Source organism: Tympanuchus pallidicinctus, unplaced genomic scaffold, assembly GCF_026119805.1.
Source record: "Tympanuchus pallidicinctus isolate F22 unplaced genomic scaffold, pur_lepc_1.0 scaffold22, whole genome shotgun sequence".
Taxonomy (NCBI): Eukaryota; Metazoa; Chordata; class Aves; order Galliformes; family Phasianidae; genus Tympanuchus; species Tympanuchus pallidicinctus.
In genome coordinates, this window is record NW_026294739.1 from 14,131,501 (window position 1) to 14,158,616 (window position 27,116).

At 51.8% G+C, this 27,116-nt stretch overlaps 1 protein-coding gene across 3 annotated transcripts; it reads left to right on the plus strand.

Annotated features, from left to right (window-relative positions):
- Positions 1–8,157: 8,157 nt before the first annotated feature.
- MASP1 (MBL associated serine protease 1) lies at positions 8,158–25,233 on the plus strand. 3 transcript variants are annotated; one of them, XM_052686913.1, is made up of 11 exons: positions 8,158–8,394; positions 9,952–10,177; positions 14,714–14,891; positions 14,985–15,116; positions 15,551–15,747; positions 15,961–16,108; positions 16,416–16,534; positions 16,742–16,820; positions 20,349–20,486; positions 21,036–21,110; positions 23,388–25,233. In XM_052686913.1, the coding sequence occupies exons 1-11, from the start codon at positions 8,390–8,392 to the stop codon at positions 24,281–24,283; spliced, it is 2,193 nt and encodes a 730-aa protein (XP_052542873.1). In that variant the 5' UTR covers positions 8,158–8,389; the 3' UTR covers positions 24,284–25,233. The 3 variants fall into 3 exon arrangements, with proteins under 3 accessions (XP_052542873.1, XP_052542874.1, XP_052542875.1); XM_052686914.1 differs by lacking the exons at positions 20,349–20,486; positions 21,036–21,110; positions 23,388–25,233 and adding an exon at positions 18,523–20,045 and having other exon boundaries at positions 8,161–8,394; XM_052686915.1 differs by lacking the exons at positions 20,349–20,486; positions 21,036–21,110; positions 23,388–25,233 and adding an exon at positions 17,495–18,495 and having other exon boundaries at positions 8,161–8,394.
- Positions 25,234–27,116: the final 1,883 nt, after the last annotated feature.

The window sequence follows — 27,116 nt, forward strand, 5'->3', positions numbered from 1 at the left end:
TCATCCAGCAGATCCCAGAGCATCCTGTGCTTCCCCAGCCAATATCCCAACTCAGAGTTAATGAGCACCAACCCTCAAGGTCCTTACCTAGTTATCTGCCTCCACTGGGAGATTCTGCTAATTAAGCATGGTGGGTTAACTGGAATAGTACAGACATCCCTCATGAGCAAACCCCAGGAACGCACTCCCTGTCCTCGTTGCCCCATCACACCCCAAGGCAGGGTAGAGCAGGGCATCCACCTCCCTGCACCCCCTCCGAAACGCCCCAACAGCTCTGCTCACTTCTGTTACACCCCCACATATTCATCGAATCAGTAAGATTGGAAAAGACCTCTGAGACCATCCAGTCCAACCACCCGCCCTGTCACTGTCTCTGTACCCAAAGTGCTGGCAGTGAGGAGGTGCCATAGTGCCACCAAAGCACAGCTCTGCACTGGCACCCCGTTTGTTCACTCTCCTACTATGGATAGCACAGCCCGTGTTTCCACAGGTGCTGCCCTCAGTGGATTCTTGCACTCTTAATGCTTGTGAGTTCTCCTGAGCCTTTGAATCTTTCTCCTCCCACTTTCAAAGAACTTCAGGGCTGTTCCAGGGTAGCCTGGGCTGAAATGGGTCAATCAGCTTGAAGCTTACAGGAGCTAGGGTGAGAAACAAGGGATCCCCCTTAGGAAACAGAAAGTTTCTCTGCCACTTCCTTAAATATCGGTCTAACTTACACGATTTCTTCCTCTATGCGCTCCTTAATGTGGCACAGACTTGAGGAGAGGTTCTGGAGGGAGATGAGCCTCGTGTTTGTATGCTCGATGATGTCCATGGTAGAAGAGTGGAGCTGATGATGCCATAGGTCTGTAACCCAGAGGCCTCGGTGTGCAGTCAGTAACGACAGAAATAGCAGCTTACTACTGGGGGAAATTTTTCACCAAACTGTCATATCATCCGTGACTGTCTGGGCTGATCTGCAACAGCAGGCTATAAAACACCTCCAAGGAGACGTGGGATATAAAAGCACAGTCCTCCACTGGAAAGCTAAAAATCATCGATCCTTTAGAGATAGCAGTTTGTTCGTGTTAGCTGTAACAGTGTGTGATAATCTCCTTCCCTGCAGCATCCCCTCTGCGTTGCAAGGAGATAAATGACTTGTATCACCCATTTTCCAGAAGAGAAAACCAGCCTTATACTACAGCTCCAGCTAAACTTCTCCAATGGTTTATTTCTTGGGCTAAATGGATTGATGTGGCCATTCAAACTCAAGGTGTTTTTTTGCAAGATATACTTAACTTCAAGGTTTCCTGCTTCAATGGACAGTGGCTTCACCCTGAATCCTTGGAGTTCCCTCCACATCTGGAGCTTCTGGAGGCTCCCATCTCTCAGCAAGATGAACCAGAGGGCTGGAGGCAGGCAGGAAGGTGTTAAGTCTCCTGTGCTGCACTAATTCTCCCCCTCCTGCAGTGGGGACTTCATCCTTTATTTATGGGATGGCCTCCTCTACATAGAAGACATTTAAATTTTTCAGCAAGGTCCATGTCCCATCACCCAGGGCAGTTTAAATATTCACTCATTTCATCACGCACAGACATCGGCACAGGCAGCAGGAGGAGGATGGTAATTATAGCAGAAAAGGATGAAAAGAAGAAAAAGAAAAAAAAAATCAGTTCTGCAATGATTATTCCCTATGTAAAATAGAATGATGTATATTTTACAAGATGAGAATTATCCGCCTGTTGCGCCACTCAGCCCTACCCGCACACAGAGCAGAAACATTAAAAGAGCTTTTCATTAAGGTGTTGTCTGAGCCAAGGCACATTGCTGCTGGAAACAGCCACCGAATGGCAGGAAGCCCCATGTAGCACTCGGCTGCTTTGGAGCACCGTGTGCCCAATAATGACTGATTGCTCATCGTGAGTGTGCTCAAGGGCTGAAAATTGCTGGCACAGAAGTTTCCAGACAGAGCTGTGACATGGATTGCTTCTGTGTAGGGTCGTGGAGTCTGGCTTCTAAGGGCTCTGACTTTCAAATAACTCCAGAACTGAGCTCTGAGACATCGAGAGAGTCATTGGCATCCATGGGAAGAGATGATTTGGGAGGAGGGAGAAGCAGTGCTGAGTGCAGAAGAGCTGATCATTGCCTTGCCAGCCAAGGATCCAGGAGCATTTTGCTGGGTTTGATTTGAATGGCTTATTGCTGTTGCAGGCGAAGGGGAAATCTCATTGAGCTGGCCAATACCTGGAGGAAGAGCATGTCCTATCCAAAGGAACAGGGAGCAGTGCATGTGATCCCATCCCTCCTCATTGCTGGCGAACCAAGTCATGGCAAGAAAGTGCCTTATTTATGGTCACCCAGGGATGATGCTGCTCCCATTTCACACACCGCACCTGGGAAATCCCTCTGGTTTTCCTTCTTTTCCTGGCCACCCACCTCCATCCACTGGTTGGATGCCATCTTCCCACCCCTCCAAGTCAATGGCTGCACTGGAGTCTGCAGGGAATCACTGAGCTCCATGGACAACAGTTCCCCAGCAGCACAGCAGAGAGGTGTTTTCTTCTGCATGTGGGAAGCTCTCTAATTGCACCAGACTGTTTGCCTGAGAAGGGTGTAATTAAAAGTGAATGGCTCCAGGTCCTTTATCATCATGAATATTAAAGAAAGGTAAACACTGCATCAATATTCATTTAAACAGAAACAGAAAACGAAAGGCAGGACTCAATCCTGGCTGTCGCTTCCAAATTTTGCAAATGAAATTTTGCAGCGAGAGAAAATAATAATAATTATTATAATGACCTTGGAATAGCGCAGCTGGGACATGCTGGAATCAACAACCACCCTCAGCAACCACCCCTTGGCACCCTTCCACAGCATCTTGTCCCCAGAATCAGTGCTTCATGGAGAGGTGCAGGACACTCTAGGGCTATGCCCACCTCCTGCCTGCCTACAGCTCACCTTTGCCTAGCATACTGATGCACAGGGTTGGAATAGTCACTCCACAGACATCCAGATTTAACCAGATGTTAACGACAGCTTTGCTTCAGTGCTGCTGTGGGTGACCCAACCCTACCGAGTGGGCCAACCCCACACCCTCACACTCCTGTTGCATATTTGGCTCACTTGGAAATGAATCCAACTCACGTTTTCTGTTCTTCTCCATCTCTGGTTCCGTCTTTGCCTTCTCTTCTTTGCAGTGCTAAAACATGGAGCAGGACCAACAAGAGCAGCTGCTGCAAGCAGTGGAGCTGTACGATCCTCCAGACTCTGGTTAAAGCTGCTGGAGTCTCACCAGAGCCTTGTTTGTGTGGGTTTGGCATCTTTATCACTGTTTATAGCAGGGAAGCACATGGCATCTTCACCCACCCACACTGTCTATAGATAACAGCTCATCCACAGCACGTGGCACCAGCCAGCCTTGCCCCAGGGAGCCCAGGCTGGGAGCTGAGCAAAGGCTCAGCTCCACAACTGTTATGCAGATACCATTAAAGATATAATGGACATCGTTGCCTTGCAAGAGAACCCCATTTGCCCAGACCAACCTACATCCTCCTGCTGGAGGAGCCAGCTGTCCCCACCCACATCACAGCTGTGGGCTCTGCTAAGGACCATGCTTTGCCCAGCTTGCATCCCTTGGCTTTCCAAGCAGCTGCTATCACAGAAACTGTGGAGGAGGGAAAAAGAGAGCATGCAGACCAGGAATGAAGAAAGGTTCACTGTCAACTCCTGTGTTCAAATATCCCCCCAAGAGCTGCCTGTGGGAAGGCTAATGCAGATGTTGCTCTTCACAAATATAGCTCAGGGCACTGTTTCTCTCTGCCCTCACAACTGACAGTCGTCTTGTTCCCAAAAGCATGACTTATACTCAGCTGAGCCTGAGTCCTGGAGGGGCTGGTTGGGGAGCCAGAGAGAGCTGGAACGTGACTTGAATGGCACTGTATACACGGCTGTGCGTAAGAGCACAAACCACAATAGACTCTGAAGATAACGAATGGCCCATGACTGGGTCTCATAAATGCAGGCGGGTTGTTAAAACCCTGTGATCCATCAGCTGCGCTCCCCTCCAGCCCACAGCACGCACTGCGCACTGCCTGCCGCACTCGGACTCTCCGCACACCTCCAACGACAGGTGGCTGGTGATTAACAGGTTGTTAATGAGAACAGAGCTGGTGTTTGTCAATAATGCTCCATCACCAGACTCATGGAGCCCTTTTGAAGTATGAGTGCCCTGGGCTGCTCTGCGGCAATGCAGGCAAGCAGCTCGCCCTCCTCAGCCCATCAATTTGGGGACACCGGCATCTGTGGCCAAAGGACTTCTCTCAGACACCTTCTTCTTGCAGACTCCTCATGTCTTAGATTAAATAAGACTTTTGCATGCCTGTGACCAGCATGGCATTTTCTAGTCTTTTCTCGGTGCGTGGGATAAATGCATAAAAAGAAGCATGGAGATGTGGCACTGAGGAACATGGGTTAGTGAGTAATGGGTTATTGGTTGGGCTTGATGGTCTTAGAGGTCTTTTCCAACTGAAAGATTTTATGAGCTTCCCCTGAGGGGACTTGGAAGGGCCTGCTGGCTCCATGAGAAAGTAGATATCCATCTTCTCTAGTAGCAGAAGCATGATGGCTGCATTTAGGGCAGAGAGTTCTATGCCCAGAACAGGGCCTGCAGCTCCAAATGCTGTGAGTGCTGGGTAGTGGGCAGCGGTTGGTGCTGTCAGAACCATCCTTAGCAATGACTCATGCCATGGTTTGACATCAACCAGCTTCAGGCAAGCCAAGCCTTTGAAAAACAAAACAAAACAAAACAAAAACAAAAAAAAAAGAAAGAGAAATAATGCTTTGAGTTTTTCTGCATCATTCTTTTTCTTCTTTTTTTTTTTTTTTTCTTTCTTCTTTTTCCCTCGGAAAGCAAGGTCCTGCAAACTAACTGTTGATTGAGCTCAGCTGGCTTGCATTATCTGTGCTCAGGAGCGAGGCACAGCATGCAGTCCCCTCCACTGCCGCAGGTTTGCTATCAACCCCTGCCACCTGTGTAATCACTTCAGTCATGCCAGGCTCTGCCCCCGCTGCAATTTCACAGCCGCTCGGTCAGGGGGGAAATCTGGGTGATTTGGGCTTGTCTGAGAGCATTACAATGGCATGCTAACATTTAAAGGGACACTGGTGTGCATGGAGAGGGGTGGGCATGGTGGATCCTCACAGGGCTCCTGTAGGGCTGGAGCTCCTGATGGATCCTCACAGGGCTCAGTGATCCCCAGGATTGGAGCTCTTGGATGAGCTTGGACAAGGAAAGTGTTCTGAACTTGGGCACCTGGGGATGGCAAATATTCTTGATGTGAGCAGCTTAGGACTGAGAAAGGCTGAGGGGATCAGGCTGTGAGGAAGGACTATAGGCTTTGAGACTGCCCCAGCTTTCTTTTCTCTGTAGGTAAAAAAAGTCTCACTGGCTTTTCCTCTTAAAGATGTGCCAGAGATGCTCTGATCTCATGCCTGTCCTCCAGCAGTGGTACAGGAACAGCCAAGCTCATAACCTGTCCTGCTCCAGCACCTCAAACCTCACACTCTTCAAAACATTTAGGGGCTTCCTTTCCAGCAAAATGAAAAGAATCAAAGTACCCATCAGAGTCGGGTTAAGCACCAGCACAGGCACAGCTCTGGGAGCTGTCAGGAACTGCTGAGAAAAAGGGAAGAAAGCTCAATATTTCCATCCACAGCATTATGGATCTGATTTTCTCTCACAGCCGAGCGAAGCATTGATTTATAGCAAGTAGCCACTGGGCTGTGCTGATAGCACAGAATATATTGCAGGTTCCCTCTACTGACGCCGCATGGATGCAGCAATAAGCAAGGGGCCGTGGCACGACCCTCCCGCAGGACGTGGCAGCAGGAGGGTCGCAGCTCATCCGTCCCCAAGAGCCCCCCAGGACTTCAGTGTCGCGCAGCTCTCTGTCCCCACAGCGGTCCATGTGCCACCTAGCGGCACGCCGGCTGCGGGGACACACGGCGGGCTGCCTCCCCTCGCCCTTCGCCTCCGTGCTTCTTTCCCCATCCTCGTGCATCTTCCTCCTGTCCCCATCTCGCTGTCCCTCCTTTCTCCCCGTTGTCACATGTTTTTTTTTGCGATGTCCGCACATCCTTCTTTCCTTCCCCCTCAATTCTGGGCTGAGGACATCTCCACCTCATGTGGATTGTTACAGCATAGCGTGGAGCAGGACATAAGGACAGGGGACAGCAAAGACCCCACGGACCTGCCTCATCCCAGGCTCACGAAGCAGGGAGATTGTTCTGCAGGTCGCCTGTGGGTCCCCATTGCCACCGCCTTGCTTTGCCTGCCCAACAGGTGCCCTCAGGGAAGGGGTCTCTCTGCCTCTATAGCGCTGGGGCTGCAGAGAGACCCCCGCAGCAGGGGGATGCGTGCCTCCAAGGATGCTTTTGGTGGGACTCCGCCAGCAGGGAGAGCCACGAGGGGGCTCCAGGAACCCGTCTGAACCGGCGGAAAGATGCAGGGAGCGGAGCTCATATCTCCTGTGGGATGGAGGAGAGATGCTGCGAGTAGAATGGGCAGTGCTCGTGGGAGGGATGTTCGCAGCACCCGGGCCATCAGCTGAGAGGGCTGCTCCTGAATTACAGGAGCTGTTCCAAAAAGCTACAGAAGTTATTATGGAAGAAAAATGAGTGCACAGAGGGCCCACTCTGTAGAACAGGCAAGGAAAAAAGACTGACGTGTTCAGACAAGAGCACACTTCCCTGCAAAAAATAAAGCCCTGCACTTGACATGTTGCAGAGCTATTAATTAGTTTGATCAGCTTGCCTGGGTGTGTTAACTTGAGTGAGAGTTGATGTTTGTACAATGATGAGCTGTTAGAACTTCCCAAATAGAGACACAAATAATGGCAGGCTGAGCTCTCTGCTTTGCTCAGAGCTCTCTGCTACTTTCTGAGAGCTTTTCTATTCATACCTTTCTATTTTACTCAACTGTGTCTCCTAAGCACCCAGTGCAGAAGCAGTGACCCACGAGAGTGAGAGAAGCGTTTTCTGCACCGAAAGCCAAGAAACTGTCAGCCCCAGGAGCACAAAGGCAAGAAATGGAAAATCTCTCTATTTCCCCCTTGGACCTCTTCCCTCCCAGCTTGTCATTTGCTGGAGGGGCTGCAGGGCTGGGGGACTGGAATTTCCATTGCATTTGTAACGGCAGGGACTGGGAGGACTGGGAGGACTGGGAGGTGGCAGAGCGATGCCCCCAGGTCTCCTTCAGTCTCCTGTTTGTGTGTGCATTGTGACACACTGTGTGTGTACCCGTGCTGGCCAGGGGATGGCTGTGGGGTTTACGTTAACCAGCTCAAGCTGAAGCTGCTCAACAGCTTCAACCGCTCTTCAAGTTTGGCTCTTTATGTCCTGAAGTGTGTCGTTCCTGGAGAAGGGGCTGGGGCTCCTGGTGCAGAGAATGGAAAAGAAACTCCTGTTTCTTTGTGGGAGCGTGCAGGTCTTTGCCTTGCGGAGCAGAGCCGGGCTCCAAGCCTGCAGCTCCGGAGTGCAAAGTTATTGCCCTGAGCAGAGTCCACATCAGACGCTGCTCTTTATCCCGGGGACAAAGTGCTGATCCCAGCAATCCCCGAGCTTTGTGGGAAGTGCAAATCCGAGCTCTGAGCTCCCAGCTTTGACTCCGACTGCTGCAAACAGAAAGTTTCCTGGAAGCCGGACTGCGGTCCCAAGCAGAGAAGCTGAAATCGGGTCCTGAGCGCTGATCCCGGCTACAGCTCCATCCCCGTAGCACTTCAGCACCGCACAGGCTTTTTTTTATTATTATTATTTTTTATTTTTCACACGTTCTTGCCTTCTGTTTTTGCTGGAAGCTCCATCGCTATTGAGAGGCAAATTTTTGCCATCTGGCAAGGCAGCCTGGAGAGGAACAAGAGAGAGAGTAAAAAAACAACACACAATGTGCATGAGCACACACACACAAAACTCTGGAGACTGGAGAAAACAAAAAGAGGAGAGGAGAGGAGAGGAGAGGAGAGGAGAGGAGAGGAGAGGAGAGGAGAGGAGAGGAGAGGAGAGGAGAGGAGAGGAGAGGAGAGGAGAGGAGAGGAGAGGAGAGGAGAGGAGAGGAGAGGAGAGGAGAGGAGAGGAGAGGAGAGGAGAGGAGAGGAGAGGAGAGGAGAGGAGAGGAGAGGAGGAGAGGGCTTCAATGCAGGCAGGTCCGTGTGTGCGTGCAGGGATGTGGGGAACGGTTGCAGGCAGAGGAAGGCGTGACCTGCATGGAAAATGCCAGACAACCCCAGACACACACACATAGACGCGCACACGCTCGCAAACCTCCGGACAACGATAAGGCGGACAGCGGAGCGCGGGGAAGCAGCCGTCCCCGCCGCCCAGCCCGCAGCGGGGGCTCTCCTCTCCCAGCGGCAGGATGAGGTGAGTGCCGCCGGGAGCAGCGCTGCCCTCCCCGGAGCGCGGAACCGCTTCCCCGTGCGGACGGGACACGGGGCCGCATCGCCGCGGTCGGGCGGGGGCTGCGGGGCGCGGGGCTCACCCTGAGTGGGGTACGGCTCTGGAATGGGGTCGGAGCCTGGGCAAGGCTGAGCTGAGCCCTGCCGAAGGGAAGCTCCCTTTTGGGTCGAGAGTGATGCCCGTTTGCGCCCACCGAGCAGGAGAGAAACAGATTTTCCCTTAACACATTTTTGTGGTTTCGGACATGCTGTCAGAGGAAGGCATGTTCAGCCTCACTCCGCTCGAAAGCAGAATTGAAGCGGATTTCTCAGAGACCATTGACTTTGCTTTGTACCCAGCAGCCTGAGAAAGTGATGGTACTACACGGATGAGCCCCAGAAAACCAGTGCCCTGGTTTTGAAAGAACATAGGTTAAAAATAAGCCATTTATAGAGCTTCAATTTCCTCGTCGGCATACCTAAATCAAGCCCTGATTTTGAAACCGTGCATGTATGCACGTGTGGGTCGTTCCAGAAAATGTAGTGCACACCTACAAGCCTTTGCCAGGCCTTACTACCTATTTTAGAAAGCGGAAAATTTCTCAAATGGCTCTGATTTCCTGCACTTTTCCTTTGCGTGCTTCACTGAATGTGAGGTGGTGATGGCCTCTCATCCGTCTGGGTCCCAAGCAATAGCATGGGCTTTGGAGTTTGCACACCCAGCACGGGAAGAGATCTGCTGACTCTTTGCAGAGTCAGAGAAACAGAGAAATGCTCTGCCTATGTTCACATTCTTGTTTGAATCTCAAGGCCTGTATACAGCTGGACTGCAACAGGTTGACCTGTCCTCTTCATTCTCTGTGCCCTCCTTAGGCACTGGCAAAGTTGGTAACTGGGACAAATTCTTCTAGATCAGACTTTTTTTACATCTGAGCTTGATAACAAAAGATCTGTATGGGAAGGGAAGGGAAGGGAAGGGAAGGGAAGGGAAGGGAAGGGAAGGGAAGGGAAGGGAAGGGAAGGGAAGGGAAGGGAAGGGAAGGGAAGGGAAGGGAAGAGGGAAATACTGAAAGAGCATACTGTGTTATGCTGCTGTGGTCCATACTTGCTCAGCTGCAAAGAAGTGTGTTGTTTGTTGAGAGTCAATGATCCCAGTTTGGCAGGGTGAGGCTAAGCGGTAATAATAAGTACTTAGTAGTTACTGTCACGATGCTTTCATTAATCTGATTCAAAAAGCATCATTATTTTATTAAGCACCCTAATGTTTGTTCTTTTACTCAATGAAGATTTACCCAACCGCGTGCCATTAGTTGGAAGATGTGGAGCTGGTGGCTGCAGCTGCCAGAGGGGAAAAGCATGGAGCTCCTGATGGTACCTGCAGCTGTAGGCATCTCACACACCACCTCCATCACACACTTTGCAAAGAGGCTTTCCTGCTCCATTCCTGTGGAGCCTCACACAGCCCATTTGGAAGACCAGACTGAGCCCCTGATGAGTTTTGGCACGGCCAAGGTTTCATTGGGTTTCCCTGTGTGCTTTCCAGGTACCCCCTGGCCTGGTCCATGTGTGCCTGGCTGCTCGGAGCGGTGGGTGCAGTTGAGCTGACTGAAATGTTTGGAGAGATCCGCTCTCCAAACTTCCCCGACTCCTATCCCAGCGACTCAGAAGTGACGTGGAACATCTCCGTGCCTGAGGGGTTTAAAATCAAGCTGTACTTCATGCATTTTGACTTGGAGTCATCCTACCTCTGTGAATACGATTATGTGAAGGTGAGCTGTGGTGTTGGTGGATGCATGGAGGAGCAGATGGGCGATGCTTATGGCCAGCTGGGAGAGGGTGGTGCTTGGAAAGGCGGGAACAAGGTGTTTTTCCCTGTGTGTTAGGCAGAGGAATTGAGCAGGATAAATTGATAACATGAGGTAACCAGTGAGTGGGACACCAGAGTCAGGGCTCAGCCACACCGAGCTCAGCCACACTTGGGCACCCTTGACTATGCCGTGGCTGTGGGTGCTTCTTACAGGCAACCCAGATCTCAGTCACAGCTTGCAGGCTCTTAGAACACCCAAGGGAATCAAAAATAAAGATCAGATCTGAACTTAAGGCTGCAGGTGAGGGTCTGTAGAGCATCCTTCCTACAAGCAGTGGATAGCTCTCCTAACCAGGCTCTGCACCTCCAAGACAAAGGTGGGTTCTCAGTGTCTTTGAGTTTGGCCAGGTGTGGTGCTTTCTGGCAGGCCAGCTGCAGCAAGCAGGTGTTTCCTGCATTTTAGGGCTGAACATCCCTTAACCGTTGCCCAGCACACACCTCACTCTGCTCCTCTGCACAGAGGCAGGTGGAGGTTGCACTGGGTCTGGAAGTACTCAGTGCTAGGTGCCAGCTACTTGAAATTATTATTTTATTCTTGCCTTAAGACAAAGCAAACATTTGCATTTTTTTTTCCTCTTGGATGTGTTTGCTGCTTTAATTTCCCCTTTGTGCTGGCACTCATTCTGCTACTAACAGCTCTCATTGAGGTTTGATTAGTTCTTTCTGCTTCTCCTGGATCTTCTCCAAGCGCAAGGGCTAGGGACATATATAGAGATATATTGCTCTAAAAACCCAATAAGCTCAAGGAGCGGATTTCTTGGAAACTTTCCCCATTCTAAGCTTTACTCCTCCTCCCACCTTTCACCCCCTGCTCATTTTTCCTTTTTCAAAAGGCTCCCTGTTATTTGGCCATGGTGCCAACTTGGCATCACAGCTTTCCCTGCCGCTGGATTTCCATAAGAAGGCGGCATTTTTCACGGGGATTTAGATCTCAGCTGTATAAATTTGCTCTGGGCTGTAGCTCAGCTCACGGAGAATTACAGATGAAAAGTGCTGAAAGCACTCAGAAACGTCCATCTGGATGGATTACAGGTGATCCGTAAGCTGCTCCGCTGCAGAGAGGTGTGATTTTTACGCTGCTAAAGCAGCAGTGTAGAAAACAAAAGGAGAGCAGCAAACAACTCCAAGGCCCTTTTTCTCCTTGGGGCTGCACGTCCTGTCTCTGCATCAGTGCGAGATGCAAAAACAGCACCAACCCTCCCTTTGTCAGAGGCCAGCATTGTGTGCCTGTTGAATACAATTACAGACCCAACACGAATTGATCCGTCTCTGAAATACTTCACCAGCCCCAGCAAAGAGGCTCACAGAACCACAGAATCAAGATTGGAAAAGACCTCTAAGATCACCAAGTCCAACTCCAACACATCCCCACCATGCCCATAAGCACATCCCTCAGTGCCATGTCTCCACAGTTCATGAACACCTCTGGGTACGGTGACCCCACCACCTCCCTGGGCAGCGTGTGCCAGTGCATAACTTCGGTGTGCTGTGCATCAGGATCTCTGTCATCTTTCCCACCATAAGACAGAAGTCAAACACGGGCTGAGCTGCCCCAGCACAAGCTGGGGACCCAGTCCGTGTGCCATGCAGTGATCATTGCCCCTGTCAGCTCCCTCACTGCCCAGCTCTCAGCAGTGCAGAAAGCCATCTTGGGATGCGCCAAGCTGCAGGCATGCACAGATCCGTGCCTCCAGGGTGGTCTTAGAAGGGAACAGTTTCCAGAGCTCTGAAACAATGGCTAATTAAAACAATAGCTGTTGATTTATATATATACACACATACATGTGCATGTGGGTATGTATATATATGTGAAAAGAACGTGGCTGCTAGAGAAATGCTCGCAAGGATTATTTGTGCAAGCAGGGATGGCAAAGGGTGGCAGGTCAGTAAGGAGATGAGTGAGTAGCAGCAGTCCCTCTGCTGCCTGCACGCTGCTCCTGCACACACCCGAGCACTTCTGCACGCCCCATCCTGGGCACCACAGCACAGCATCAGTTCTGCACAAAACCTGGGTGTTGCCTCCTTTCATGGGCTCTGGCTGCAAGGCGGCTCTGCAGGGGCCCTTCCATGCCCTTCCCTGCCTCCAAGCACCTCCTCCCTATGTCATGTTCCCAGTGTCTTCAGCCCGGCGCTGCAATTCCTCGGCCTAATGAGCCGTGGATATATATTACCAGCAGAACGCTTTGCCCTCGTTGCTCCAATTAGCACATTCCTGGAGGGCCGGGGGCTGGCGGCCGTGTTTCCGTATTGCCGGCTCCGTGCTCCTTCCAGTGGCAGACACTGAACCACATTCCCTGCGGTGCTGGGAATGCTTTGTTCACCCACCCACTGCAGGAGGAGCTCTGGGCCATCATTGCTCTTCTTTGGCTGGTGCCTGCTGCCCCAATCTGTACTGTGTGGGGCGCAGCCAGGGTTACTGTGCGTTGGGTCAGTGTCCACTGCCAGCTCCATCCGCAGCCCATGGGGACAGAGCCACAGACGGGGTGGGGACTCCTCCATTCGTGGGGACAGGCACCATATCAAGAGGAGCAGAGGCAGCAAAGCCAGTGGGAGGCAGTGCTGCAGGGAAGTTTAAGTGTCACCGTATTTTATTTTTCAAAGCAGGCTTCTTTCAGCATAGTTTTATAGGGAATTTCTCCTCGGCAATTGATATTTCCCTCGGGGACACATCTTCTCTAGTGAAAACGTCGACATCGTGACCCGAGAGGGAGAAACTCCAAACAAACAACCGGGATTTAATTACCAGGCTGCTCGCGGGATGTAAATGATCTACGAAAAAGTATACAGTCCTCAGCAGAAGCAGCAACTATTAACCAGGGGGGATGACCTCTCTGTTTAGTTTACCGCCGCAGGGCCGCCCCTGCTGGCTGTGTCCCGGGGCATGGGACCCGTCACTGATAAGGAGATGCAGATACCTCCAGCGAGGCCCCGCACTGGGAGAGCCCGCGGGTGGAGACATGGACATAGGGGACATTTCCCCACATGTCCCCATGGAGGTGAGGAGGAGCTGGTTGGAAGCGGCCGCCCCTGGCAGCTCTCCTCCAGGAGAAGCAGCTCTGCAGTAAGACGCTGCAGCGGGCTTTGGGGACAGGACCACTTTGTGCAGCATCCGCAGAGCGGGGTTTGCTTGCTATTGCAGACAGCGCTCCCATTTTTCAGTCCACAGTGATGTTTCGTTTCAAAACACCCTTTTTTTGGGATTCTAAAGCACCACAGTATATTTCAAAGCGATTGAAACCAGATGGACCCCAAATTACTTGTTTTCCTTTTTTTTTTTTAAACAGTTTCATACACACACACACAAAACATTCAATTGGGTTTTTGTCCCAATGCGGACATGTGCTTTTTCTCCAAATTCTCAAAATTTATCATCGGAAAGTCTCTCTCTTTTCTGGCCAGCTCTGGCTCACATGAGAGGATGGAAAATATCTGGAGGCAATGTCAAGGCATTGCTGAGCTGCCATTTCCATGTTGTCTTTCCCTGGTGTGAACGTGTTTCCTCCCTGGGAAATTTCCCTTTTTGCCTCATACTGGGTCATCCTGAGGGTCTGGGATGGCCGCAGGTGAATCCTACCTTTCCAGGGCCACACGACAGGGGTGACATCACAGTGTGCTCATGGGTCCCCAGGCTGCATGCTTTATTACAACCTCAATATCGTATGCTTGGCACAAGCACAGTGGCTGGCATGGTGCGAAGAGGCTTGCATTCCTCTGCAGAAGGGTTATTCATACTCAGGTCCCATGGGGCGCTGGGAACAGAGACAGGGAGCAGGTGTGAGTCTGTGGGAGGAGGAGATGGAGTTGGGGAAATGGTTAGGGAAGAGGAAAGGATGTGGTTCTAGGGAGTATAGAAGGGTTTTCCACTAAGATCGCCGTGCTACAAGGTGTGTGTACGACTGTAAAGGGATTCAGAGAGTGAGCACATTGTGATGGTGACAGGCACACTGGCCCCTTGGTCCTCTCCTGCAGCCACCTGGACCACAGCGCATGCACCCTGGGTGGTGGGGACATCCCTGAACAGGGGGCTGGGGTCTGCTTGGGGGTCCCAGCACCTCCCAGCTCTCACACAGGTGCTACCATAAAGGTTGGTTCTTGGGAAGGGGAAGAAGGTGATTTTCACACCCTCCTTTTCCTGGTCCCTGCCCACATCCTCATCCTCTCCTAGACACCCTCCTCCCTCATCCTCTGCATCCACGTTGCTGCATCTGCTTCAGAGGGAGGAACAAGTGGGAAACTCCACTTCTTTCTCAGAAACCCTTTAATTGCTTTACTGCAGTCATTGCTGAGAGCCAGAGCGAGTGCAGCCTGACCTCACACACTGCAGGCTCTAAAGTCTTGAAGATACTCACAGAGAATGGGGAGAGGTGGCCAGCACCGGGGACATGTCATTCCCCGTGCCTTTCATGTGATCCACGCTAACCCAGCTCTTCTGCCTCAGATTGAAGCAGAGGACCAGGAGCTGGCAACCTTCTGTGGCAGGGAGACAACAGACACCGAGCAGGCTCCCGGGCAGCAAGTCATCCTGTCCCCAGGGCCCTATATGGGGCTCACCTTCAGGTCCGACTTCTCCAACGAGGAGCGCTTCACTGGATTCGACGCACATTACACGGCCGTGGGTAAGGGATGTTTAAACTTCAGGATGTGGTTGGTATGTTGGGGGCTGCAGGGTGACGTCCTTTCTTTGCTGTCTCCCCGCAACCCCAACTCAGATGTGGATGAGTGCCTGGAGAAAAGTGACGAGGAGTTGGCGTGTGACCACTACTGCCACAACTACATCGGAGGGTACTACTGCTCCTGTCGCTTCGGCTACATCCTGCACTCCGACAACAGGACCTGCAAAGGTACTGCCCACCACAGCATGGGCATAGGGACCAGGGGAGGTTCGGCTTGGATACTAGGAAAAATCTCAGAAATAGTGGTGATGCGCTGGCACAGGCTGCCCAGTGGAGTCACCATCCCTGGAGGTATTTGAGAACTGTGGAGATGTGGCACTGAGGGACGTGGCATGGTGGGGATGGGTTGGGGTTGGACTAGGTGACCTTAGTGGTATTTTCTAACCTTAATGATTGTATGATTCTACTATTCTGTGACCCGTATTGAAGACCACAATCCGTGCTCCATGCTGCTAATTGGCTGAGCAGGCAGGGAGCCACGTGCAAGCAGTATTGGGTAGAATGACAGGCAGCTGAAGGGTTGGGTGCCCATCATCCATCCTCAGTGTGGCCAGGGCTGGGGTGGCTGATGGTTTGCTGACAGAGCTGTGGCTGTGTTGCAGTGGAGTGCAGTGACAACCTGTACACCCAGAGGAGCGGAGTGGTCACCAGTGCTGACTTCCCCAGTCCCTACCCCAAGAGCTCAGACTGCCTGTACCGCATTGAGCTAGAGGATGGCTTCTTCATCACCCTCAGCTTTGAGGATAGCTTTGATGTGGAAGACCACCCAGAGGTGACCTGTCCCTATGACTACATCAAGGTGAGCTGGGCTCTGCACCCTCCCCCTGCCCTCCTGTCATACCTTGGGTCAGTGATAGTACAAATATTGTCCCTGTCTAAATGGGACCAGTGAAGCCAGTAAGAATCTCATATTCAGTGGAACCCATTGGAGACGGGACCAAAATCTGATGGTCTGATGGGTCCCCTCATGATGAAAGCCCCTCATGCCACCCTCCCTTCTTTCTTTTGGCAGATCAAAGCTGGCCAGAGGGAGTTTGGCCCTTTCTGTGGAGAAAAGTCCCCAGGACGCATTGAAACTCAAACCAACAGTGTGCAGATCCTCTTCCACAGTGACAACTCAGGGGAGAACAGGGGCTGGAAGTTGTCGTATACAGCAATTGGTAACTCCTGCTGCTTTCCTCTGTTTGATGGGCTTGGGTAATGGGCACCTTGCAGGTGGAAACCATGAGTTTGTGGCCCATTATCCTCTTCCTGGAAAGGGAAATCACAAGAGAAATGAAATAACAAGGGACCCTCTCTTCAAAGAGTACTTCTTTTCCTACCCAGATGGTCCCTGAAAACGAGACCACATTGCAAAGCAGGGCAGGATGGTCAGACACAGCCAAGGGGGCTGGATGGTGGGGCTGGGACTCTCCATTTATTCCTCTTACTCAGCTGACTCCTGCTTCCTTTGCTCTTTATTCAAAGGAAACCCCTGTCCACTGGTGCAACCCCCAATCAATGGGAAAATCGAGCCTTCCCAAGCCAAGTACACCTTCAAAGACCAGGTTGTCATCAGCTGCAACACTGGCTACAAAGTGCTGAAGGTATGGGGAGGTGGTGTGGAGCTGGGTGGGAAAGGAGCCTGGCCTCCTTTAGCCATTTTTAGCTAGAAAAGCCCTCTTCCAGGAGGGTCTGGATACGTCTTGACTAAATCACCAAGAATTTGGCTTTTTATAGAGAGAAGCATTTCCTTGTCTCATACATTATGTTATTTCGTGGGGATTTTTTTTTTCCTGTCTTCTTCTGCACAGGATAACCTGGAAAGTGACTCCTTCCAGATCGAGTGTCTGAAGGATGGGACATGGAGCAACAAGATCCCCATCTGCAAAAGTAAGGAGACCCTCCCACACCCCATCCACATGCTTTTCCTGCTGAAACTTCATGCTGAATGGAGCTGCCCTGCCAGAGCAGAGCTCCTCACTCAGTTCCAGCCAGAGAGGCTACGTAACTGCAAAGCTCTTTTGGCTAACACAATGGGGCTTGGTCCAAATGCCACAAGCAGGAGGTTTGTGCTTTCCCTTAGATTACTCATAAGTTGATTTGTGACCAGCTTCACTGTTTCCCTGTCAAGGAGAGAGCAAGCCTGGCTCTTGGGAGCTGAGCGAGCAGAGCACTGAGATGGTTCTGCTGCAGTTAGCTGGATGGCAAATTTGGGGCTGAACCCTGTGAGGAGGGCTGGGTGAGATGGGATGGCTACTTCCTTCCAGCAAACACCTGCAAGCTCCCTCAATACTTGTTTAACTGCAAAATTTGGACATGGATCACATCAGACTTGCTTTGGATGCCTCTTCATGAATGGTTCCTGCCAGAGGAAGGGATGGAGGGAGGTGGTGGATCCCTGTGTGAGATGGGATTGATCAGGCTGAGACAGTCCGAGACAATCTGGGTCCTGGACCAAATTTAGTTCCAAATGGGGACTTCAAAGACCCTGGGCATTAGGGCATGAAAGGATAGGTGACAATTTGCATCTTCTCTTCTTCTACCTAACCCAGCTCTTCTCTCAGCTCAGGGCAAGGAGCTGTGCTGCTCATGCACCTGATAACATCTCTTTCCTTTCCCCAACACACTGGTGCCCCTCAGCCCCCCCATGAGGCACTTCATCTACCGCAGGGCTGATCCACAGGGGAGAAAAGTAACAAACACCCAGGGAAGGTCCCAACACCTTCCAGAACTCTCAAGGAATGTGGGATCCAAGTCCTCCGCTTCTACACAGATCCCTTTTTATTTGAATGATATTTTGGTTCCTACTTTAGGAGTACATTTCTGGAGGTTTTAATGGAAAATAGGAGGCTGTCAGACCTGCTGAATAGATTCATATCTGAAAGAGCTTCTTACAGACCGTGGGGTCAGTGATGTCTCTGCCCACCAGGCACACTCTCACCACCAGTTTCCCGTTGATTTTATCCAGTTTGGACAGAGATCAGATAAAAACTGGCATTGTCTAGAAAAAGAAAGAATGTGGGAAAAAAGAAGAAAAAAAAAAAGTAGTTACTTTAACAAGAAAGACATTAATTGTGGAGAAAATTGAAATGATTACCTGTATTGTTAGGCTGGAACTGGTCCCTTCCTGTGTGAGATAAATCACTGTGCTAAATCTCAGCTATCTTGGATAGCCAAGAAGCCCCTAAATGGACAATCCAGACTTCAGACTGCTGTGCCTCCCACCTCCCCCGAATGTCTGGGAGAGGCACAAAATAATTTAGAAAGCAATGCAGAAAATAGTAACCTTTCCAGCCAAGGTGGATCACATCCAGCTCCACAGCCCTGCCCAGCTCTGTGACAGCTTCTCCCAGCTGCTGCCCTCAGGAGCCAAGTGGGTCCCCATTAGATCCTCATTAGGGTCCCCATTGGGATGCTCACTGGGGTCTCCATTGGGTTCTCCGTTGGGATGCCCATTGGGGGCATTTCTGGTGGATTTCTTTATGGATTTCTGGTGTTTTGGGGTCTGTGTTTCCTGCATGCCTCTGTCTGCTCAGCTACTAATGAAGCTTTTTCTCTCTGCTCTCCTCCTTCCCCTCTGCTTTCGGTGCAGCTGCAGACAGAGCCGACAACCAGACAGACAGAAGAGCCGGCTCAGAGCAAGTGGCTGTGTGAGGCTGGTGCTGGCCATGCCACCAGGACGGGCAGCCTGCCTCTGCGCCCGCTCTGCTCCATGCAGCCAGCTCCACCTCCGTGGCTTGTCTAACCAGCATGGCACTCCTAACCTCCTCTGTACACTACACTTCCTTAACTTCATCTCCAGAAGGAAAAATTTGGAGACAAGTCCCCTACTGACCACCCTTTGGGAAGGTCCCTGAGCAGCCCCAGGCTCCCAGCTCATCCTCCAGTCCCTCGGATGCCTCAGCCCTGCTTTGCTCCCCTCCATGCTGGTGGTTGTGTGAGGAGCGTTGGCCCAGCACATGGTTGGTTTGTTTGGATTTAACCTCCCACTTCCCTTCCTCCCAGGCCAAGTGTCACAAATAAGAAACACTCCTTCCTCTCCTCTCTCCGAGCATCCTTTCAGCTCTCCCTCAGGCAAGAGACGATGGGTTGGCACCAGCAGCCCTGAGAGGCTGCATGCGGGCACCGAGCCCTGGCACTGGTGTAGGGGATGCTCCTGCTGTCTAGTCCCATCCATGTCCCCAAGAGCACCCAGGGCTTTCAGAGGTATTGGGGGTGCTGGGAGGAGGACTCAAGGATGGGAGATGGGGAGTGCATTCAGTGCTCCTTCTCCTAAGGTGAAAATGTGGGAATCCTCAAGATATGAACTCCTTCCCCTCTCTCTTTGGGTAGGATGCAGGATACTGTTGGGCAGCACTGCTGTGCAAGAGCCCATCCAAACTGCATCAGAACTGCCCCAGACACATGGAACATGCAGGGAGGGTAGGGGTTTTGTGGGACAGGGGGCACAGACCTGCAGCCACAGATAACCCCAGAGCAGACATGCCAGCCAGACGTGTCCTCCAACACCTATTTACCCCTTGCTGCAAGCCCCAGCATTCCCCAGCACCTTACAAAGGCCCAACGGTGCTGGCACCACAGCACAAAGCTGTGCTCCTGGGCACAGAGGGAAGCAGTGGGGATGGTGGACACCCTGCCGAACAGTGAACCACAGCATTGTGCCGTGAACCAGGCAGTTCTCACCCAGGCAGGTGACTCATCTTGAGCATCAGTGTGTGTCCCCATGAGCCTGGATCACGCCAGGAGGAGCCAGGCCTGGTAGCACACGACTACACACAGCTCACATGCCCCTGACCCACTGGATCAGTTTCCTACAAAATCACCCATCCCCTGCTCAGCTTCTCAGCTTAACAGTGCTCCACAGACCTCCACATACCAGGCAGGATGAGACCTGGGTGAGTGGTGGGGGGGAACAGGCTGTGCAAGGCATGATGAGGCTGGGTTTTCCCTACGTCTGCTGACCCAGCCAAGCCGTGCTCCCCACGTCCTCCATCTGTCACTGCAGAAGAGCCAGGACCCAAGGATGCTCAGCTGGAGCCATCAGTGCCCATCAGCACTGCTTGCTCAGCAGGAGGGACAGGGATGTGCTACCAACAAAGCCTTGTGCTCAGAGGAGGTTCTTGGTGAACTGCCTGCTTCTTCCTAACCATTCATAAGGGACGTGGAGATAAACTCCTAGAGCATCCCCCAGCAGCTTTCACCTGCCTGTGCATGTTCCTTCTCCTCTGAAGGCACTCAGAACATCCCAGGAGGGATGTGAGCCAAGCCAGGAAGCCACCTGAGCTGTGCTCCTCACATCACCCTAGAGAAAAGGGTAGGGGGCAATGTGGAACCCCTCTCTACCCTATAAAATCACCACCCATGCTAAAGCCCATGAATGGATGCAGGGCTCAACCCTGATTCTGTGTTGGCTTTCAGTTGCTGACTGCCAAGCGCCACCAGAGCTGGAGCACGGCTTTGTCACCTTCCTCTCCAGGAACAACCTCACCACGTACCGTGCAGCCATCCAGTACCACTGCCAGCACCCCTACTACCACATGGCCCCCAACAGCACCGGTGAGCTGGGGGAATGGAATGGGTGGGCACAGGGTTAAGAAGAACAGTGAGATTGTGGCAGAATGAGTTGGCAGCTTATCCCCTTGGTCCATAAACAGAGACCTCATAAGGTGCTTTGCACAGAGCACCACAGTTCTCTGCACCCTTCAGATCCAGCCCTGGGCAGTATGGTTGCACGTACATCTCAGCCCTCTTTCCTTCTCCTCCTCCCTCAGCATGGAAAGTCAAAGGAGTTCCACACATTCCTGCCTCCCTGCTCATAGCCCCATGCATCTGGTCCCTGTATCCGGCACGCATTAATGTAATGGGCACCAGCAGAGCTAACGGGGCAGCAGCTCCCAGACAAAGCACAGCTCTATAGACCCAGGGCAGTGACACAGCTCTATAGACACAGGGCAGTGGTATGGGGACAGGGCTGTCAGTGAGGAAAGGAACACAGAAGGCTTGAAAGAGAAATGGGTTCAGAAGATCTTGATGGCAGGGCTGCATCTCACTGCAGAAAGCCCTCCATGCTGGAGCACAGCCCAGCTAAGACCTGTTCTCTTCCAGCCACATACACGTGTGATGCATCGGGGGTTTGGAGGAGCGAGGAGCTGGGCACCGCACTGCCATCCTGCCGACCAGGTACTAGGGTACGGGGGGTCCATGGTGAGGGGTGCAGGGATGTGTGGGAGGGGGCTGCCTGCCTGACTTCAGCCCCTGGTCATGGGCAGAGACCCAGCTTCATGGTGGCAAATGTCATGGGCTGTTCATATCTGACCATTGCAACTTATGGCAAGAAGGGTGATAGTGTCAGGGGTCAGGGAAGTAGCACCCTCAGCAACCTGGGGTGCATTTAGCCCCCAGCATCACCAGAGACAGCTCCAGCCAAGGACAGACCATCACCTGTCTGGTGCCACTGGCTCCCATAAGCAGTGTGTTCCCATGCAGGAGCAATTAGCACATCTCTTGTAGAAAAACCCAGCCGCTTCGCAGAGCCCAAAGCCCCGAGCCTTTGAGCAGTGGCAGAAATGTTTGCAGCCAGCAAGTTTCCAGGCCAGGCGCCCGCTCAGGATTAAACAAAAGTCCCTGGGACAAGGGCTGGCCGCAGCTGGCTGCAGGCGGGGCTGGCAGCTGCTCTGGGTGCGGGCTGCGGTCGGATGCACAGGGATGGCTCTGCGGTGCAGGGCAGGACGTGGCGGTGGGGCTCAGCCCCATGGCAGGTCTCGTAGAGTGTCCGTTCTCCAAAGAGTGGAGATGTGGCTGCTCTTGTTTCAGTGGCTGCTGTCTGCATCCCTCCTTGATGTTTCAGCCTGAAATGATTTGTGCTGGGAGCATATGGGGACAGCTTTTGGGGATGTAGCTGCTTTTGTGGGCCATTTCCAGACCTCTTGATTAGTGACAGAAGTCAGAGAGGCTTCGGGAAAATGGAAAATCCCAGAGAGACAGTGACGCTCTCCTGAGATGGGGAAGTGCAGGCAGCAGCTGGCCAGCTGCTCCTCAGATCTTCCCTCATGTCTCACGCTACCTCCCCATCAATAGAAGCTCCTCGTCCAGGCCGCAGCACGCCTGCCTCTGCCATTAGTGGGAGCATTTGCAGCCCGGTCAGCGTTTTTGATATGTAATTTAATAGAATAAATATTTGGCTGGATGCGCTTCCTCTAAAATCATCTCCCCAGGATGGCTGTCAGCTTGGGTGCAGCAGAACAGCTGGGCTGGGCGGAGAGGCAGGAGCACGTTTTCCATTCCCTGCAGCACTGGAAGAGTGAGGCACAGGCAGACACTCCCCATCCTCCCTCCAGTCGCAGTTTTCCTAGCGGCAGCCATAGCAAATCCACAGTAGCAGCTCCTGGTGATCCTGCCCCAGCTCTTGGCCCTGAGCCCATCACCCTGAGGTCTGACCCTCTTTCTGTGAGGCTCAGCATCCTCCTCTCCCAACAGAGGAGCATGAGGCAGAGTCATGGCTGGAATATCGTCCGGGTCTTCTTACCACCTATCAGCAAAACTGATTTGAGTTTTTGAGCTCTTTGAGTTACAGCTCAGTTTCTCTGCAATCTACACCTGGCAAAAATCATAGCATCCACCAGATCTTTGACACAGCAGAAGGATTCTGCTTCTTCCCCTTCCAAAAGGAGTCTGGTAGCACTGTGGTCCGCATTTGGAGCACAAATCATACAAGTGTAAACCAAGTCTAAGACCTGATCCTACTGAGAGTGCTTGAAGCCCCATCCTGGTTCATGTGTTTTGATGGATCCATGCCTAACTTCAGTACCAGAAGTTCTGGTTCAGCTTTGGGATAGCTAACTGGGTGAAGGCATCACGTCCCGTGGTGTGCTATAGACACTTCTGATGGTCTGTGTTCATTTTCAGCAAACAGGCCACGCTTTCCCCCAGGTTAACCTGCTATTTGCAGGTTAAGTCCCCCAGCCCCTATGCTCCAGCACATGCCACCCCTTGGCACAAGCCTACATTTTTCATCATGGGCTATGTGTGCTGCAGTCCTGTCCCAAAAGGCACCAAGAGCTCGAGCCTTCCTGAGCTCAGTGGAGACTCTCTGGGACAGCGATGCACCAGGACTGGTAGACAGAATTGTGCCTAGTCAGTCCATGGCCTCGTGGCTATGAGCTTTCACTTTGTGTTTTCATTCCTACAGCAAGGTTAGGAAAGGAGATGGAAGTTGGGAGGCCACTTTTTTAAAGCAAACTTGTTGGGATGAATTGGGCCTCGACTGCCCATGGCTGAACATAGGATGGACTCCTGCAGAGCCTCATCCTGAGAGCTCCCCACTACAGAAAGAAAAGTCACAAGAAAGCATTTGGTTATGAGAATGACCATCCATGTGGCCTAATCCACAGGGAAATCCCTAGGTTGTTTTCCCTAGGTAAGTGTTTGGAGTAACAATCTTGTCCATTCTGTCCCCAGTGTGTGGCCGGCCAGCCCGTGCTCTGCCCGGGATCATCAAGCGCATCATCGGGGGGCGAAATGCAGAGCCTGGCTTCTTTCCCTGGCAGGCCCTGATAGTGGTGGAGGACATGTCCCGAGTGCCCAACGACAAGTGGTTTGGCAGCGGGGCCCTGCTCTCAGACTCCTGGGTGCTGACAGCCGCTCACGTGCTGCGCTCCCAGAGGCGGGACAAGACTGTCATTCCCGTCTCCAAGGAGCACGTCACTGTGTACCTGGCCCTTCATGATGTGAGGAACAAGTTGGAGGCTGTCAACAGGACAGTAGAGAGGATCATCCTCCACGAGGATTTTGACATCCAGAACTACAATCATGACATTGCTCTGGTCAAGCTGAAGGAAAAGGTGACCATGGGGAACTACGTCATGCCCATCTGCCTGCCCCAGTTTGAGCACGAGCTAGAAGGACCTCACCCCAATACACTGGGGCTGGTGGCCGGCTGGGGAATCTCCAATCCCAACATCACTGTGGATGAGATCATCAGCTCAGGCATGAGGACACTATCCGACATCCTGCAATACGTCAAGCTCCCAGTGGTGCTGCATGCAGAGTGCAAGACCAGCTACGAGTCCCGCTCAGGGAACTACAGCGTGACCGAGAACATGTTCTGTGCTGGCTACTATGAAGGTGGGAAGGACACTTGTTTGGGAGACAGCGGAGGAGCCTTTGTCATTCAGGACCCAGGAACCCGGAGATGGGTGGCCCAAGGGCTGGTCTCGTGGGGTGGTCCAGAGGAGTGCGGCAGCAAACAAGTGTATGGTGTGTACACCAAAGTCTCCAACTATGTGGACTGGGTGGAGAAGAACACAGGCTCCTCAGAGAGGTGGACATTTCTGGACCCTGATCTGGAGAGATGAGTGACTAAGCACTGCCTGCTGACACAGCTTTCTTTGTTTGTTGTCCTTTAATATGCTCCAGACTCCGGTCTTTCGCAAGCAGTAGCCATGATGCTCAACCGCACTTCGGCTGGACTTTGCCAGCCAACCACATCATTCCTTTCACTTGGTCCCAAATCCCTTTGCTTTCACTCTGAGGAAATGCTTGCTGGGGAGCTGGGGAAAGGGATTAAAGGGTGAGATCTCATCTAGCATTGCTAGCTCATGTTGCCAGGCTTGGTGTTTAACCTCTTCTATGCAGACTTGGGTAGTCTTGTGTGGCAAAGCATTCATTCTTGCAAAACCCAAGTCCCTTTTAGGTGTACTTCAGACCATTCTTCTGGTTGATTTACAGGTTACTGAAGGTTTCCATGTTTTGTTCATGGCTCTTCTGGCCTATTGCTGGTGTCCATGACTCACCCCAATCCATCCAACACTCCATAAAGTTTCACATCTCCCCTACCATGACACATACAGACAATAATCCCCACCAAGGAACAAATTCAGGTGAGCTTAGCTTCCTTCAGCAGAGACATCACCTCCTTCACTTGCCAGCAAAGCCCTCCTATAGCTGGAAGCAACATGCAGCAATTGCCTGCTATCCCCTCTGAGTGCTTTTAGCCTCCTTTGGACTTCTCCTTCTCCTTTGGTTTTGCATGCAAGGAATGAGTCAACGTTGAACCAGCCACCCAGACATTTTGTTACCATCCAAAAAGCCATTCGTAGTGTAGGTAGAGGAGCAGAAGGCCTAAGGAAGATCTAACTTGCAGACATGCTAAGAACTGTACTCTTGGCTATGTCATATAACATAAGGTATTTTTATATATATATTTCTTTTTGATACTACATTCTGCAGAATATCTGATTACATGTAAGGATGGTTCTGTGTAATCTTCATCCTGAGAATAAAATTAAATGTTAATATTTACCGAGTTCATGCCCTGAGGCTTTTATTCCAGGCAGGAAATGGTCAAGGAGTGAAGGCAAAGGATGGTCACAAATCTGTCCCATGCACTTCTGCTCCTTCTCCATGGCATCTGCTCTGTGTCCATGTCAGACCTTATCAACGACCTCAGCTCCACACAGTTCAACTGTGCATTGCACACAATCTTCCCATGGCCAAGACAGAATACAGAAAATGAAGGAGATGAGATCCAGTGGTGGTCATTGCTGGAGAATCAACCCTGATGAATGGACTACATACTCCCAACAAGCAACGCAAGCAAGTCCTGTCTGCATTTTAGGGATAAGCTATGCTGCTCTGGGTCTCACATTGTCTAGTGTCATCCTGCCCACCCGTGTATAGCAGTGCTACAAATTACCAGCTTGCTTAAGTGGATGTATCTCCAGAGCCTTCATTCAGGTACAAAAGGCAGTCATGCAGTCACTGGGAACACACAGATTGCAGGCACTTGGAAATGGTCTCCAGTGACTGCCAAGTGCAGAGAAGCCCATTGATGCCAAGAATGGTGTAACTCCACTGAGCCTTCTGGCTTTCAATAAAAACTCTCTTCAGAAGTGCTGGGAAAAACATATTTATCCCTGAAACCAAATAATTAAACTGAAGAGCATGCGAGATATCTTTTTGTTCCTAAGCATAATGGGCGAAGTGCAAACAAAAGCTCCCAGTCTTGCATTTGCTGGGCTGGGGTCCAGCAGTGCATCCACCACCCATCCCTGCTGTCTGCAGCAGTGGCTGATTTGGGCTCGTGGTCTCTGTTTACACTATCAGTTTATCGTAAGCCTGTCGAAGATCAAAGATAACAAACAGAGACCAGCAAAATGCTGTGGTCCCACCAGCACTGTGGGTCTGGAGGTGCTTCACTTGCATAGGGTAGAAGGCCAGAGGGTTCTGCCCCGTGTTCTCAGCCACAGCCCCTGCAGCTTTGTGGGCTGAGACAGACCTGAACATGCCAGGAATGCAAACTGCAGGAAACAGCAATAGGTGAGATCCCACCCTTCAATTATTTATAGCCCTAGCACATCGTTAAAAATGGGGCTGATGGCAGGAGGGGAGTGCAGCAACCTGGAGTCTGAGAACTCAGTCTGAGTTCAAGTGGCATGCAGAAAAAATAAACAGGTAGATAAGAAAGCAAAGGCAAAAGCAAAAGCAAAGTATGGTCCCTTGGGCATCACACCATCAGCTGTAGGACCTGTGCCTAGATAGCTCCCAGGCAAGTTGCAAACGCCACTGCCTACAAGAAATTAATCACAAATAAATACCATCCTCCTCCTTCCCACAGCTCCACAGTCCCCATCCAGCCTGCCCACCTCCCCTGCTCAGCACCCTGTGTGCTGCCAAGTGCCAGCTTCTTGCCCATGGCATGGGAGCGGGCAGCGGATGGGAACAACAGAAGCAACGGCTGGTTTTGCATTCATTGGCACCTCTCAACCTGCCAGAGTTGTAAGAAGCTCTCTCCAGGGAGACAGGCACAGAGGCAGCAATTTATCAGTCTGACTGTGGTGAAAGGCCAGCAAAACGTCTCCACATGAGGTTTGCTTGTCTCTGGCCAAGTGTAAGCACCAGCCATCAGCTGAGAGTCAGCTGCAGCAGAACCCAGCTCCAGATGGACCAGTGCGGCACATGGCAGGACTGCAGAAATATGGGACCCCCAGCATCCCACTGGGAGAGACAGCATTCTTCACCCCCCAGCTATCCTCCCCGGGATGAGCTCACTGTCTGTGTGCCACTGAGGGGCTGAGCTAGAGGGCAGTGTGCTAAGAAACAAATGGGAGGTGGGCACAGCTGCACATCAGAGGGAGGTATCCTGGAAGGAGCCCAGGAATGAGGCTGTGGCTGAGAAACGTGGGTGTC

Excerpts from the sequence above, each read along its gene's own strand:
- MASP1 (XM_052686913.1), top strand. Across the intron at positions 15,117-15,550 it reads CGACAACAGGACCTGCAAAG|TGGAGTGCAGTGACAACCTG; the intron begins GTACTGCCCACC and ends GCTGTGTTGCAG. Across the intron at positions 16,821-20,348 it reads CAAGATCCCCATCTGCAAAA|TTGCTGACTGCCAAGCGCCA; the intron begins GTAAGGAGACCC and ends GTTGGCTTTCAG.